General features: G+C 31.1%; 2 protein-coding genes across 2 annotated transcripts; both read right to left on the reverse strand.

Annotated features, from left to right (window-relative positions):
• Positions 1 to 1406: 1406 nt before the first annotated feature.
• LOC139088950 (putative sodium-coupled neutral amino acid transporter 11) lies at positions 1407 to 11692 on the reverse strand. Its single transcript, XM_070638314.1, has 15 exons — positions 11092 to 11692; positions 10832 to 10888; positions 8841 to 8934; positions 8678 to 8772; positions 8274 to 8510; positions 8071 to 8135; positions 7829 to 7897; positions 5363 to 5527; positions 5125 to 5192; positions 4842 to 4948; positions 4557 to 4649; positions 2972 to 3061; positions 2677 to 2815; positions 2528 to 2572; positions 1407 to 2397 (listed from the first exon to the last, which is right to left on the reverse strand). Exons 1-15 carry the CDS (start codon positions 11146 to 11148, stop codon positions 2288 to 2290), a joined length of 1491 nt encoding a protein of 496 aa, XP_070494415.1. The 5' UTR covers positions 11149 to 11692; the 3' UTR covers positions 1407 to 2287.
• Positions 11693 to 12425: 733 nt separating this feature from the next.
• On the reverse strand, positions 12426 to 15286 carry LOC139088907 (fatty acyl-CoA reductase wat-like). Its single transcript, XM_070638257.1, has 10 exons — positions 15196 to 15286; positions 14975 to 15108; positions 14270 to 14576; positions 14107 to 14196; positions 13729 to 14041; positions 13454 to 13645; positions 13188 to 13373; positions 12879 to 12986; positions 12733 to 12800; positions 12426 to 12667 (listed from the first exon to the last, which is right to left on the reverse strand). Exons 1-10 carry the CDS (start codon positions 15284 to 15286, stop codon positions 12426 to 12428), a joined length of 1731 nt encoding a protein of 576 aa, XP_070494358.1.
• Between the last annotated feature and the right edge of the window lie 544 nt (positions 15287 to 15830).

The raw sequence follows: 15830 nt of genomic DNA on the forward strand, positions 1-15830 counted from the left end.
ATTTAATTCTTCATGTCTTTAAATATTATGACTAGGTATGACATCAATTATCTACATTAAAATTTTATTAGTCTATTGTATGCATGTCGTGATGCATGCTTATTCCAACACATACATATATTTTGTAAATATATCTCTGACTCTATCAACCATCTTAATCTTTCACAAAATATTCAATTTCTTTAATCTCTAATATGTTCTCTTTTTTTGGTCTAATTATTTATGGTGCTACGTAAATAGTGCATCGAAAAATAACTTCCTTAATTCTACATCTTTCGATACTACATATAATCATTTGCTTGTTCATGTTTTTCTATTCGCTTTTTCCTGACCGCAAAGAAGATAAAAATAAAAAATTGAGGAACCACCATCGTAGCTTATTATAACTAAAACATGAACCAAACTCTTTTTATTCATCCATTAATTTTATACTTGGAAATCAGTCTTCACTTAAAGAAAAAACTAAAGCATGAATATTTTATAAATGTTCATCACTTCTTCATGCATACCAATTGTATTAAAGCTGCTTGAGTCATGAATGAAAGCTTTCACATCCTATATACTTTTTATTTCCTAAATTTTCAAGACTTTTAATTAAGATGATAATTTGCAATTAATTTTCTAGCGCTCATAAAAATTATAAAGAAGTGATTCATTAAGGATGAGACAATTGCTAATTTTTTGAAGATGTGAAATGAAAATGGAGAATTTAAATTGTGTGGCTATACACGCGTGGCTAATTAATTAGTAACAAAGTTTTCATCTATATTCCTCATTTTCCTACAGTAAAACTAGCTATGAGCTCAAAAATCAGTGGTGGACAACCTGTGTGCCGCGACACACTAGTGATGCCATGAACCGTATGCCTTATAGCTTCGATCTATGCTTACCACTAAGGTGTGCCGCGAAAAATAAAAGGTTGTCCACCACTGCTCTAAACGAAACTAGATTCTATCTTTTGTCTGGGATGTATTTTTCAAAAAGTATCATCATCATGCATTTTTGTGTCAGTTGTTTGATGATATCATTTAAAAAATACTTTGTGCTTTGTTATCTTTCCTCATAGATTCCACAACCTTCCTTCTTCTTTTTTTGAGAGTTTTCTATTTTAATATTTCAAGTGCATACAAAGAAGACATTTCACCAATGGGGATGGAATTTTTGACAAGTTTGATAATGCTATTTTTGGGACTTGAAAGGATGATTAAAGCTGACCTTTTAGAGCCTTTTTCATTCATGGAGATATCTAGTCTTGCTTATCATTTGGATGATATTTTTAATTAATAGTATAGTTCCCTACATTTGTCTGTCGTGACTAATTATAGATCTCCTGACCAGAGCGACACGAATGAACAAGATTATTTAACGAGCTTTTAAAGCTCTAGTAAAGCTCATTTATTACACCAAATGAAAGACCCTTCCGTATGACTTTCATATAGCTATTAAATAGGACGGCTTCCGATTAATGTCAGACAAGAGCCTTAATGCTCCATGACAGAGACTTCTTTATTTGCGTCGCTCGGTTAATATATCCAAAATGATCCTTTGATCCTATTTAATTTGAGGACCCTCTTTTACTTTACTGAATACTAAGGGTTCCCGATGTCGAGACAGAGACTTCGGGAAACCTTAGTGGATACTACTATAGTCTCTAACAATTGTTGCATCTACATATAAAAAATCATTGGAACATATCAAATATGTATGAAATTATCTTCTCAACTATTCATAATGTTAATTCTGGGAATCATTTTAGCATTTTTCATCATGGAATTCCATCCCGAGGATTCAGTTCATCTTATTAGAATAAAAAATAGAGATTGTCAGAAGAGAAATTCATTTTGATTCTTTCTATCTTCATTATGAATATTTTCTGGTGCAAATATAACGTTCCTCTACATATATGTATGTAAATAGATTTCTTCTGTTCAACTTCATTCTATATAGCTTCAACTCTAATAAAAGTTCATAAAAGTTTTTTAGTCATTTGTTTACAAAATTTATCAATATTTTTTTTCATCGTCCATGTCCACTACAGAAAAATGATATGACTTTGATTTTTTCAGATTGTTCCACTAAGTTACTTGGCCATTTGAAAATTTTAAGGAGCAGTTCCTTCATATAGTATTTAAAATTAAATTTGCGTGAGTATGTATTTTGTAAAACTATAAAAGTGTGGATGCATCTATAGACGTTAATATTCATTTGTTAATGCAGCAATAAATCCAATTTCCTTACTAGCTTCATCCCTTTTTCACATGACACCAAAAGAGTGCTTTTTATGGATTTAAGTTTTAAATTTTGGTAATGGAAGTCGTGCCATTGGATTTGCGGTTGCATTTATTGATGTCGTTACATCGTCATCCTTACAATAACCCAATATAATTCCCGTTGAACCTATTTGAATACAATTTAAAGATACATTCAATGTGCTTATGGGCTCTATGGCAATGAAATATTGCGTCAATGGTATGAGCTTTCATACCGTAAAGATTGGAAAACAAAAGAAATGAAGGAAAATACTTACAATCAAGTTGGGGATCAAATAAGCTTGGTAGAAGAACAATAACGCCTAGATAAAAAAAATGGAAGTGTGAAAAAAATTGTGGATGAGAAAAAAAGGCAATAAGTAATATTTCAAACAATAACATCAGTAAATGGGGAAAAAAAGCTTACCTGATATAGACACAGCCAAGCCGAACACAACGAGAAAAATTGCTGGAAGCTTTTCACGACTAAATAACGAATGCGGGTCGAGTTTTATGAAAATTAATCCCGGCAAAATGTAAGATAATGGTATTGCAGTTAACAGTCCCTAAGAAATGAATGAAAAAGTAGCATCAAGAGCTTTACACATCCAAAACAGAAATGAACGTCATTTTATAATCTATAGCTTTCACAGCATTTCAAGTGCTGCATTTTTTTTTTAATTTAAAACTTTTAATAGGAATAGATAGAAAAGTTTTCTCACGTTTATTTCCAGTATAGGTCCAAGACATTCGCTTGTCGGTGATACGAAGAATGCAGCAAAGACGACAAATAATGTGATTATTAAATTATTCTGAAAAAAGGCAGAGAAGAGAAAAAAAGAACATAAAGGATTAAACAAATTCTCGCTTATTTTTACTGTAAACTTTTCATTTTTGCTTGAATTTAATGAAAAGCACACAGTAAGTCTTACGGCTATTAGCGCATTTTCACAAGAGAATAAAGACTTGTATAGAAATAAAGTGATGGATATTGATGCGACAATAATCCATTTGAAGCAGGAATGTAGTCGACGAACATAATGTTTATGCTTTGTGTATGGTTTTGGACTAGTTCCATCACTCTCACCCTCCTAATTACGCCCTCTTTGCATATGAATCCGAGTGAACTAAGGCTCCATTTGTAAGCTATACAGAGTTTGAATTTCATTAGGTTCCCGTATGGAGCTTAGGAAAAGGAACACAATTTTACAAGTATTTCAATGGAACTGTTTCCCGAGCGGCTCATAGAGCGGTATCTTCGTGTCTATCCATTAATACGGCGACTTAACGGTGTCCTAGCAAACACATTGTGCTGGCCGGGTATTAAAATTCTAATATTAAATATTATTCAGAGCATTATGTAAGCTCGCAAAATGAATTGAATGATACCTTAATCATCCTTAAATGAGATGAACAAGCTATGTCAAAACGTTTCTAAATTTGAAACACTGTGAATATAAATCTTATGTTGCCTTGGGACGTGTTAAGTAATAAAGCTCATGTTTCTTTTTCGTAAAACAATTGAATTTTTCATTTTATTGCTTCAAGCTTAGTGTAAAATTTAGAAGAGCTTTTTTTATAGCTAACAAGCGTCATTTACTGTTGCTGCATTAACAATTCTGAACATGTTGCTTGTTTTAGTTTTAGTTAGATCTAATCCGATTATAATGAACGATTTCTACTTTTAAAAATATTGAATGCTTGAAGTTCCGTCGTTAACTATGAATTTACTAAGGTTTGTCAGGAGAAAACTATAATGCTTTAAACTATCCTAATATCCCGGAAAGCACATGGCGAAGAAAAGAGCAAAATGTGGTCTTAAGAAGGCATGACTCTAGTTTACTGAATCGGCCGGGAGACACATATTCCGACTGTTCAATGCATGTACCCAGAAGAGATAGAAACGGCCGAAAATCCACCCCATAGGCTTCATGCCACATTTGATGAAATCCAGCCTCATGCTAGAATCAAGTCAGTTTGGGTCGGATTTTCGACAATTTAATACACAATATGCTTTTAACTTTAAGAGTTCACTGAAGTATTCAAGCATAAATAAGTAATGCCTGCAGAACAACTTTATAAATCCTTAGTAGTGTAACAATGCTTCACACAAAATTGTAGCAAAATTGAATAATATCCTTAATTCCGAGAAATTTATGTACATGATTATATAGATAGAACATAAATTGCCCCACATTCTTGTTCCAATAAAATACACAAAGCAAATAAAATATAAAATTTTCACATAAATCTTTTCTCCTTGTTCATTCGCTAATTAATGGCTAAAGATTAAAAATTTAAACGTACACCGTCTTCATCCTTCGCCTCCTTTGGATCAACATTCTTGTCATACTCAACAAGTTCATGGGAGTAGAATCGTTTAATTTGCGTTCGAATAATCTGCATAATTCATCGGTAGAAGAAGCATGAATGAATTTTATGGAACAAATTGATAGGAAATGGAAATGGAAAAAAGAATAGAAAAAAAAGAAGGTTGAGTTTATAAATAGAGAAATTTGCAAGACATAAAATTATGCAAGAGAGCCTTTCATTACTAGCTCCTTATATATTTTTTTTATTATTGCTACTTACCTCCCGTGCAACAAAGCATTCGAGCGGAAACGTTAGCAGTATACTAACACAAAAAAGTACTCTCGCCAAATTCATATCGTCATAGCAATAATTCTCTAAAAGGTCGCCTGTCATAAGCATTTATAATGTAAAAAGAATTAAATTACTAAACATTTTCATATGTGGCTGGCTGAAGAGCATAATTTAAGCTTTGATCTAGAACTCAAATTCCAATTAATCTTCTCGAGTAGTGGAAATATTGTGCTCATATACAATAATGTAGAAAAAACAATTTTAAAATTACCTTGTGAAAGTGTGGTGAATGTGGCATATCCTACAATGCCAAACAACGTAGCAACAACCCATGCAAAACTTTCAGTTTCCCAATATTAAAGCAGTAACAGAAGTGATATAGTGGAAAAAAATTGTATTTTAAAAAATTGTCAAAATATCGGATGTGATTGAATTTATGTTCCTGACATCAATTTATATAGTGAAAAAAAAATCGGAACCCAATAAAATTGACAAAAGGAAGAACATACCTTATTGAAATATGAGTTACTTTCTCCCATCGTTCCAATGATGAGTCCTTCATCGATTGATAAATTAAAAACGTGCTGTGATGACAAAAGAATGCAAAAGCAATAATTCCTGTTGCTGGCAAGATGTCTGGTTGTGCGAAAGCATAAGCGTCTTTTGGACGTGGTCTATTGTAAACAGAAGAATAAAATTAGAATCAAGTGAGAAAAGGGAATGTGAAATAAAATAAAAATAAAAGCTGTATAGATATAGGAAGCACAAAATGTGTTAAAAGAATATGCACAGCATGATATTTAATTTAATCGTTATTTAACAACCTTTCTATCGTCATACACTCATTTCTATGAATGCTTTTCTCTACCCACAAAAGCATGAAAGTTCTACATACAAAAAGATAAAGTCTTTATAGAAGAGAAAACAATCTACAGAAGATACAATTTTTAATGAATCTTTTTCATATTCTTGCTCTTTTTTTTATTGTGCATTTATGCTCGAGGAAATAAGGAGGAGAAAAATAAAAAATTTTATTCCATAAACATGAAAGAAATTGTTCCTTAATTATCTTGTAGATTTTAAATTTCTGTAGTTTCGATTGATCATTGGAGCAAGCTAAAACTCTGAATATTAATTTAATTAAAAGGTCACATCCCTTAAAGATTATTTAATAATATCTTCTGATCAACGCAATTATTAATTAATAGTTCAAATGAATATCTGTGATTGATTATCATCGTTGTTCTATATATACATTGAGCTGCCCACCTCTGACATAGAGGGAGGAGATGAGGATGTATTGTGAATGATGTTCATTAAGAACATACTAAAGCAACAGCATAATTGTGGGAAGTGTTGAGACATTGATTTCAATTTTACAGTATCATTTATCGTCAGGGTTGTTGCAAGCATGCAAGTGACAATGTTTAACAAACATATTGCTCAGCTAAAAGAGCCTACAGCTCAAAGTGGGATTTAAACCACTATATCAAGAATATTACTACCTGCTGCTTACATAGCGAAGCTTTTCTATCTAATGTTTCGAACCCATGACTGCTTGATGGTGTGCAGTAATTAAATCCCAAAGAATTAAACGACTAATTCAACGATCCAACGAACCACTTCGTATCACCTTTGAATATAGTCAGTACTTAAATCATGGATACAATAAATGTATGAATCCACATACAATTTGTTGTTATGAAAGGATAATCAAAAGCTCTCCTGTGATTGTTTTTTCACCTTTTTCACAAAAATACCTCATTGGATATTAAAAATTTTTATGGACATTTGTCAAATATTTACATTACACAATACAATGCCTACAGCATGTGACCTTTAAAAGTTGAAAGTTTAAGAAGAAATTGTTTTCAGACTACTTATGAATTTCCATCTAAATTATGTTAGTTTGTCTGAGTGTTGAATAATATTCACCAGCATTAACCTTAAACATGAATTTAACCTTTGGAGCATTAAGGGAATAAAGAAAAGTCCTTTAGAAGCACAGATTTACTTTTGGAAAAAAAAAAGATTGCTTCCAAAGTTTAACAACAAACCTATCTGAGCATTGCAAATTTTCGAGACATATGGTAATGCATTAATATTAATATGCGACCTATCTGTTTTTATATCATGCCCTTTGCCTTTTTGTTGTGTTGGCAGCGTTAAAAATTTATTCATAAACTTCTCTATCTTTGGAAGTATGATGGAAAGTTGGCTGCATTGCAAAGTTTTCATTAAGTTAAAATATTTATATAAGAAAAAAAAAAAGTCTTAACTTTTCTTTTCAGATGTACAGGAGCAAGAAAATGTAAGCAAATTAGTGAGTAAATAAAATATGAGAGAAAATTTCATTAAGAAATGAATGGCCTTAATTCATACTTTTTAAAGTGAAAATTATAAACATATATGAACAAGAAGGAGTTACGAGAAACTTCAACATACTTTCATTCATTCCATAAAGGGTTGATATCTGTGTTATACTTTAATCAGGCCAAATTTGTCCCATGACAAATACAAACTTTCCCTTTTGAATCGTAAACAAAAGCAAACATGTGCTGGTGATTTTATGAGCTTTAGTAGATTCTTCATAGTTACACATTCACAGACACCTGTTTCACAACTATGCTGTCATAACGTTCATTTGAGTTTTGAATAATATTTATTGTGCATAGTTGAACCCCCTTTTCAAATAAAAGTTCACTCTGTTTTTGAACTTCAAAGAATAAACATCATTGTGAATTTATAAATCCGTAAAAAAGTAGTTTTAATTAAACTATATTTATACAACTACAAAATTTGCCATACAATGTTATTCATATAAGTCTATTGTATCTATTAATAGACAGCACAAAGTGTATTCAAAAGGTCAAACGAGCATTAAAAGATGAAATGGAATGAAAGTAGGTATTTAAAAATAAAAATAGAAAGAAAAAGTTTCCAAAATAAATCATACCTTCCGCTTTCATACTTACACATTAGCATAATCACCATTGAATAATTTGTAGACTATTGCCAGAAGAATGAGTATAACAGAAGCAAGACTAGATTGTTGCGTTGGTAGTAAATGAAATGGAAAGATAAAATGTACATTAAAAAAGCGGAAATCAATTCATTTTTTTTGTACAATATGAACACATACATGCTCGAATCCATTGAGATTCTCAATCTTTCAAGCAATTACTGAGATAAAATCTATTCATCTGATTCATCTTACCTTATAAACGAGATTTTAGCAAGACGAGAAACGTTCTTATATAAACATAGTGGCGTTGTCACAAACTGTAAATAAAGAGTAATTCAATTTTATCCTTAAATCCTTCCAGCGTTCAATATTTAGTGTTAAAATCATGTCATGTTAGTAGATGTTTAAAAAAACAAAGTTAAAGTGTCAATTGAAATGTCATTTACAAAACGTACCAGTGTAACAAGAAAGACAACAAAAAATCGTACGGAACCCATTGATGCACCAAGATGTGGATAGAATCGTATCAGAACTTTTGATAGTGTATCACCGACAACGACATTATACGAAATCATTGCCAGGAATGGATACATAAATTGTAAAAGCGATAGCAAGTAATATCCAATTTTTCCAAAAGCACTCTCAGTTACGCCAGGATAAGTAAATCGACCAGATAAATGAGCAGTTTTGATCTGTATGAAAATATGATGTGGATAGTATTAAAGAGGATAGAGGAATTTGTAAAATTGATAAAAAGGGTCGAGGAAATTAAATTAAAAGAGATGTTAAGGAAGACGAAGAACGAATGAAAGATAAAACTTTTAATTAAAGATTCCAAGACTTATATTTCTTTACATACCATCAATGTCAGACTATAATCCGTAACGAGCGCTACGACTGCCAATATAATTAACCCTAGACCAAATCCAGCTCGGACAAGAGCGTACGGTATTCCTATTTAAAGACACGATAAAATATTTAAGCTATTGAATATAAATAATAATGAAATTCCTTAATATTACCTATAACACCACTGCCGACAATTGAATTAATATAATTGAAAGATGTTGCTGATAGAGACGAAAGGGATTCCGATTCTTCATATCCATTTTCATTCTGCGAATAAGGAATTTAGTTGTATTACGTATAGCAATTCTTGCGGAAAAAATACCACAGTGAATGACTTCAATATCAAAATGGAATGGATGGAATTTCCCTCCAGTTTTACATATTTCGTACTAATGTATATGGGGGGAACAATAGAATGAAGTGTAAAGGACTTAACTATTACTCCTATATGAGCATGAAGTATAAAATGAATTACGAGGGATGAGGTTGAAAATGGAATTTTTAGTTTTATTGTCCTGACTCCTTCGATTCATCACATAATCACATTCCCACAAGTAGGATAACTAACCATTGGAGTCAGACGTGTTTGTTTGAAGTGAAAATGTGAATCAAGAAGAAAATCGATTAATCTTTTGAATGCTAATGCCTCCTATGCCACAAATAAAATGAATTTAATTCACTTGATTCATTGCACTTTTATTCTTCACATATTTATTACGTTCACTTCACGCTACTTTAATTTCTGATTTATGGCAATGATTTTTCACACACAAACTTTTCTCTTTAAATTCTTATTCATTTTTCTTCAGATTTTGAGGGTTATATTTTTTGTAATACAGCCAGAGGCGTAACAAGACTTTTTAAGGGGATTTATGAACAAAACTTTAGAATTATTTGGAAAAAGGGAAGGGATTGATCTAATACAAAAGGAATAATTCCGAATATTGTATCTCGAGGTGGACTCAAGCACATGTCCTATGTTTTTTTTCGCAGAACTATTGGGGGTTACTCCACAATATGGCAATGTTTCATACAATTGGACTCTTAATGATAAGCTATTGATAGGTCAGTATCGATTTTCATTCTAACAAGCCATAAAACATCATCTTTGTACAACTCCTTTTCCATATGACTGAACTAAAAAGAGTTGAGTCTAAAGCATTAATGTCCAGATCAGATCGTTCTGTTTAAAATTTTAAAAGCTCATCAGCAAAATTTTTAGTTTAAATTCCATAAAATTTTAATTTTAGTGACGTTTGTATAAATTCAGTAGCTTTTTACAAACATAAATTTTTACATCTGCTGTTTCAATACCAATGTTTTCTTTTACATATTTTATATCCAGTTACACACAGTAAATTTTCGGAATGACGTGTTTCAAAATTTATTTCATTTTTTTGATGTTTTTAGTACAAATTGACGCTAACCAGTTGAAATGTTCACTTTATACTTTGATAAATTTAATCAATTCCTGTGCTTTTTTATTACTTTGCTCTCAGCATAAAATGTAAAGATGAAACTGCATTTTTACAAACAAGAATTCACTTGACGAGTCGTAAAAATTTGTGCAGCGTATATTGACTTAAATTCCACAAAGAGTTAGACAAATCACTTCAATCACTATAAAATATTTATCCAGTAATTCATTCAACTTTATTTCGAGTCACTCAATTTTTTTACTGATGACAGTTGGGGTTTGTTTACAAATGACGTCCCACATTTAGTGAGGAACTCGTCAAAAAGCTTCATTTTGCAGCGTTCCGTGTAATTACTCGAAGTTCATACAAACATGCATAGAGAATGCTTTAATGGCACAAAAATACCACCTAAAGGCGATTTCTTTGCTTGTTAGGGTCAGAGTTGATTACCCTGATCTGCACATATTGAATTGTTGTCATCCGTTACCATTATTACGACGAGTCAGTATACATAGAACCAAGTAGTTCTTCTACAATATGTGTCGATCGGGTATGACTCCGCAAGAATTTTATACGGAATTCGTCACCTACTTTGAGTCATTTGATTCACATTTTGTAGAATAATAAATAAAAAGGAATGAGACATGCTTAACAATCCAAAAGTTTATTTTTGAACGACCTCATTCAAAATTCTATGTGAAGTTGTTATACAAGCGCATCGAATTTAAGAGAAGAATCTGATTTACCTTGACAAGCGAATTCAAATCATCAAAAGCATGAACTTCAACTGAATCGTCACTACCCTAAATGTAAAGAACGAGAAGAATAAAATGTTTTAAGATTGGAATGGATGAAAATTTAAAAAAGTAAAAGAAGAAGTTTTCCGTGTTCTATTCTTTCGAAGCACTTATTCCTTTTATTTCTCCATCACGGAAGATAAATTGATTGATATTGAAAATGAATAGAGGAGAAATTTATTGAAAGAACATTTTCTTCATTTTCTTACCTGACGTTGCATGGTGTTATATTTTATTGAATTATTTCCATTCTTCATGTCACTCATTTTATTAATTAAAGGTTATATTAATTTATGTTTGCACCCTCTTTATTTTTTATTATAAAAGGCTTTAAAGCTCGTCGATAGAATATAAATTAGATATTGTGCTGCAATGGAATTCGAAAATTCCGTCTTGAATGTGTTACGTGAGGGAAGGTAGAATGAATTATGTTTCCGCACAATTTTGTACTCAATTTAAAGCTTCATCACTTCACTGTGCTTTAAATTTTCATTCACTAAACAAAATTATAACAACTTGACCGTCCTTTTACGTAGGAATTAAAAAAATATTGTTCTCTATTTTTGGATAGGGATAGAGAGAAAGAATAAATGTACGTCTGATCACTTCAAAATCTCACTGCTGACAACAATGATTTTTAAACAAAAAATATTTCGTAATGCTTCCTAATTCTCATCCAATTGTTGTCCTACTTTTAATATTTTTAATTTTAATTTTATTCACTTTGATTTATTTAAAGTTTGGCAAAGCTTGCTTAAAACTTGTTGACATTTCTTTAAAGCACCATAAATTTACAAAAAAAATATATAATTTTATCCTTTTTACAGCATATGTTTCACCAAAATAATAAATGTTAGTCTATCCGAGAATAAGGAAGAAATAATTGTGAATGAAGCTTGTACGATGAGAGCGAAAAAAAGCTTTCATTGTTGCATATTTCATTGTTTTAATGTAACATTCAACAGACAAAAACATTGGAAGAGAGAAGGAGAAAGAGAGAAAACATTGTGAAGCTTTCCATTCATGACCTTTAATTCATTTTTCACATTAGACTCAATTTTATTCGCAATGACAGTCATTAAATTAATGTTTTGCCAATTTTAATGAGTTTTCTGTCATCCTGACAAGTGCTTTAAAATAATGAAACATTCCGGTTTATGAGGTTGAATGGTGTTAATTGCAGTTTATTATAATAGCTGTTTCCAAAATTGAATTTTCGGATGAAAAAAATCATTCAATTGCAATTTGAACATTTTCATTAAGAATCGAGAGATGTGCTGAAAGGAAGAAGAAGGACAAAAATTGTTGCTCATGCTCATGAATCAATAAAACAGCTGATATGTTTTATTCTCTCACAAATCTGATGCTTCATTCACAAGGAGAATAAAAATACTGAGAATAGATATTGTTGAAGGGAATAAGGAATGTTTTAAGGCTTTAAATGTACTTTTATTGTAAATCTCTTTAACACCCACAAGAAAATCATTTTACACACATTACGTACTAACTCACGTTATATACGTTAATAATTTTCGTGACAATCCTATTCAGAATCATATTTCATGAACGTGAATTCAGTGTTACTTGAAATATTTAACGCTGGAATATGATCCAATAAGCCGTAAAGCTTCAATATTTTATAGCCACAATAAAAACATACAGAATATATGCAAAATAACATAGAGTAATGTATGATTGTCATTTTTTTGTACTTTAATCTTGCATCCTTTAATGTGTCCAATGATTCTTTCATGATATAAAGTCTTAATCCCAATGTATATACGGCTGGAATATCAAACATATACAATTGATGCATGTGTGAATATAAACATGTATTAAGTCATGCTTACCAAAAAAATCTTCCCACTCAATTGACCAAAGGTTGAATGGAAAACGTTCTTTGTCATAAGAAGTCATTCTATCAAAGACATGGAAAGCTTATGTCAATGTGTTGACTACGTAATGTAGTAAAAAGATAAAGCAAACATTAACTTACGAATTCCATAAACGAATTACATTATCGTCATCAAAGTGCCATTGGTTGTTTGTGAAAAACTCAATGACCTCAGCAAATTTGTCAACTTTCCGGTACAGCTTTAGAAGTCTGTAACAAAAGCAACATAGGAATTTTTATTATAAACATCCTAAAAGAATTAGGAAAATTCGGGGTTGTTCACATGAATTTAATCAAAAAAGTTTACTTAAGGTTCCTATGCTTCCACCTTTAAAGCACATTACTGCTAAAGTCAGTAATATATCCCAAATGCTTCACAACTTTAGTACCATGAAAGGCTTCATTACTTACTTTGGCTTCTTATTGTTAAGGTAAAGAATCATGTCAAAGATAATTGCAGGAATGATGTGATAAATGATACGCAATAATTTCACAATCAGTTTTGACTGGGTTGTATTGTATGTGATAATCCATAATCCTCGTTTTGCTGGATTTTTATGTGCCAATGATGATGTTATACGCTTCACATCAGCCCATCTAATAGAAATGAAATTATAATAATTTAAACTAATTTTTACAGAACTGAAAATGTAAATGTGCATTCATATGACACATACGTGACGAAATTGTCATCACTTGAACTAAAATTGTACACTCTAATTTTATTATCATCATCACCATCTTTACCACCAGAACCATTAACTTTATTTAAATGAGAGTCATGTTGATGCTCTGCTCCATTATCGTGATTATTTTGTACATTTGCATCCTCAGCATAAGCGTCAGTGTGGCGAATAAAATTGAAATTGCTGTAAATACACAAATGATTAACGATTATTTTTTCAATCTCATTATTTCAATGGATTTATATGACAAAGCTGATATTTAATACTTTTTCATTGTCATCGTGTAAAAAGAGATGGCCAAGATTAGGTTGATGACGTAATCAGCGGGTACAATATTACTCTTCAGCTTATTATTTATACGAAAAATTCTAAGCACTCCTGCACCTGCACCAACAAGAACGCCATTCAATCCGTATACATTATCTGTGTAGCCTTGAATTGGATCTAAATATGTTGCCGTTATTATGGAAGGTCGTATGACAGCAGCATTTAGATCTTTAGCACATTCCTTGACAATTTGTTCTGCTAATGATTTCGTATAGCAATAAGTATTAGGATATGGTTGGATTATTCGACGTGCTTTTAACAGAAAACATGAAATTAATTAGATAATATGACAGGCATAATGAAATTAGTATTCATACCTAAAATTTCAAAATGTTCAATGTCTTCATCTGTCTTGAGATTTTCAACAACTTTTATCATAAGATTAGGATCAATGTTTGGATTGTAGACTTTAACAAACATATTAATAATTCCGTAATTAACCAGAGATTTTCATTTGATGTTTAATTATTTATAACTTACATTTTTCGTGAACATTGAATGACGGTGTAGAGAATGCTGTAGAGACATATATAATTACGTTAAAATTTCGACTTCTTCGTGCTAATGAAATAACTTCTCTTGTTCCTCTGACATTTATTTCAATTGATTCTCGTAAATTTTCATCAAATCTTACATCGGCAGCAACATGATAGAAAATTTCAGCTTCATTCATTACCATTTGTTCATCATTTTCAGACATTCCAAGTTGAATCTTTTGAAGATCTCCATAAATTAAACATAATTTCTTAAAGTATCGTTCTCCGTCTTTTGATATCTTTGAGAATATCTATTGACAATCAAATTATTGTAAGTTATATTCTTGAGAGTGCTTTTAACTTGGGGATCGTTCATCAATGACGTCCATGTTTAAATGGTCATTTGAGTGGAACATGCTGCAAGTAGTCTACTATACGTCACCATCCCCACTTACTCAAAGGCGCTTTTCTTCATATGGTCGATTAATCGCATCATATTCCACTAAAAATCCCGAAAAGCACAACGTTAATGCTTTAGTAATACTACGTCGCCGTATTAACGGCAAGACACAAAATTACTCTGGCGCACCTCTGACTGATTTCAACACATTTTTGCGGCAAAAAGTGCGCTTCATAGCGTTGTGCCGCTCGGAAATAGATTTGATTAAACACGTCATTTGTGAACAATCCCTTCCACATTTCATCTTACTGGATCTTCTATTAAAGCTTCAAATCGTTGATGCAAATTCTTTTGCTTTTTGGGTCTCATCATGATGAAAATTTTTTTCACATCACATCTTAATAATTTTTCAATCAAAATTTTTCCCACAAAGCCATTTCCACCTGGATTTAAATACAGAAATTTCTTATTCAAAACAGAGTACCTGCTTAAAGCAAATTGATTCTCATGAGTATTGAACGTGCTCTTACCTGTTAGAAAAATCGTCTTATTCCTTAAGAATTCTATGATTGGTGAGTCGATATTTTCTGCAGAGAAATTGAATGACTTTAAATCATCCATAGTGAATGTTGCTTCGAGAAAGTCTCAATCGATACTAAGTCAGTACTGCAAATAGTTGTCCATGTTGGACATAAATATTTAAATTAATTTTATGCAGTGAACTTATCAAAATTTTATGAATATTTTATTTAAAAAAAGTTAGCTCATGATTTAATTATTTTCGTGCAGTCTAAAATGAGACAGAGGCTCAAAAGCACGTATTTTTTTATATACTTGGCAGGCACAATTCAATTAAGGAAACAAACTCTTTTTCAGATAGAACCACAAAAGATGAGAAAAAAGTTTTCTTAGTAATAAAATTTTACAATATTTATTCATTAATTATGTTGTATCTGCAGAGTAAATTTAGTAAGGTATATCTAATTATTTTTAATCTTATTAACATAAATTATAATATAAACATAAAATTACATTGATAAATCACACAGCAAACAAAAATTATTATCACAAACACGCACACAAGCATATAATTTACACAACATTAACTTATAATCTTACTTAACAAAAAGCTCCGTTTTCTTTTATATAGCTATACTCAATTAAA

This window comes from Chironomus tepperi, unplaced genomic scaffold, assembly GCF_022539635.2.
Source record: "Chironomus tepperi strain 1889 unplaced genomic scaffold, CSIRO-AGI_Ctep_v1 contig_172, whole genome shotgun sequence".
NCBI classification, from domain to species: Eukaryota; Metazoa; Arthropoda; class Insecta; order Diptera; family Chironomidae; genus Chironomus; species Chironomus tepperi.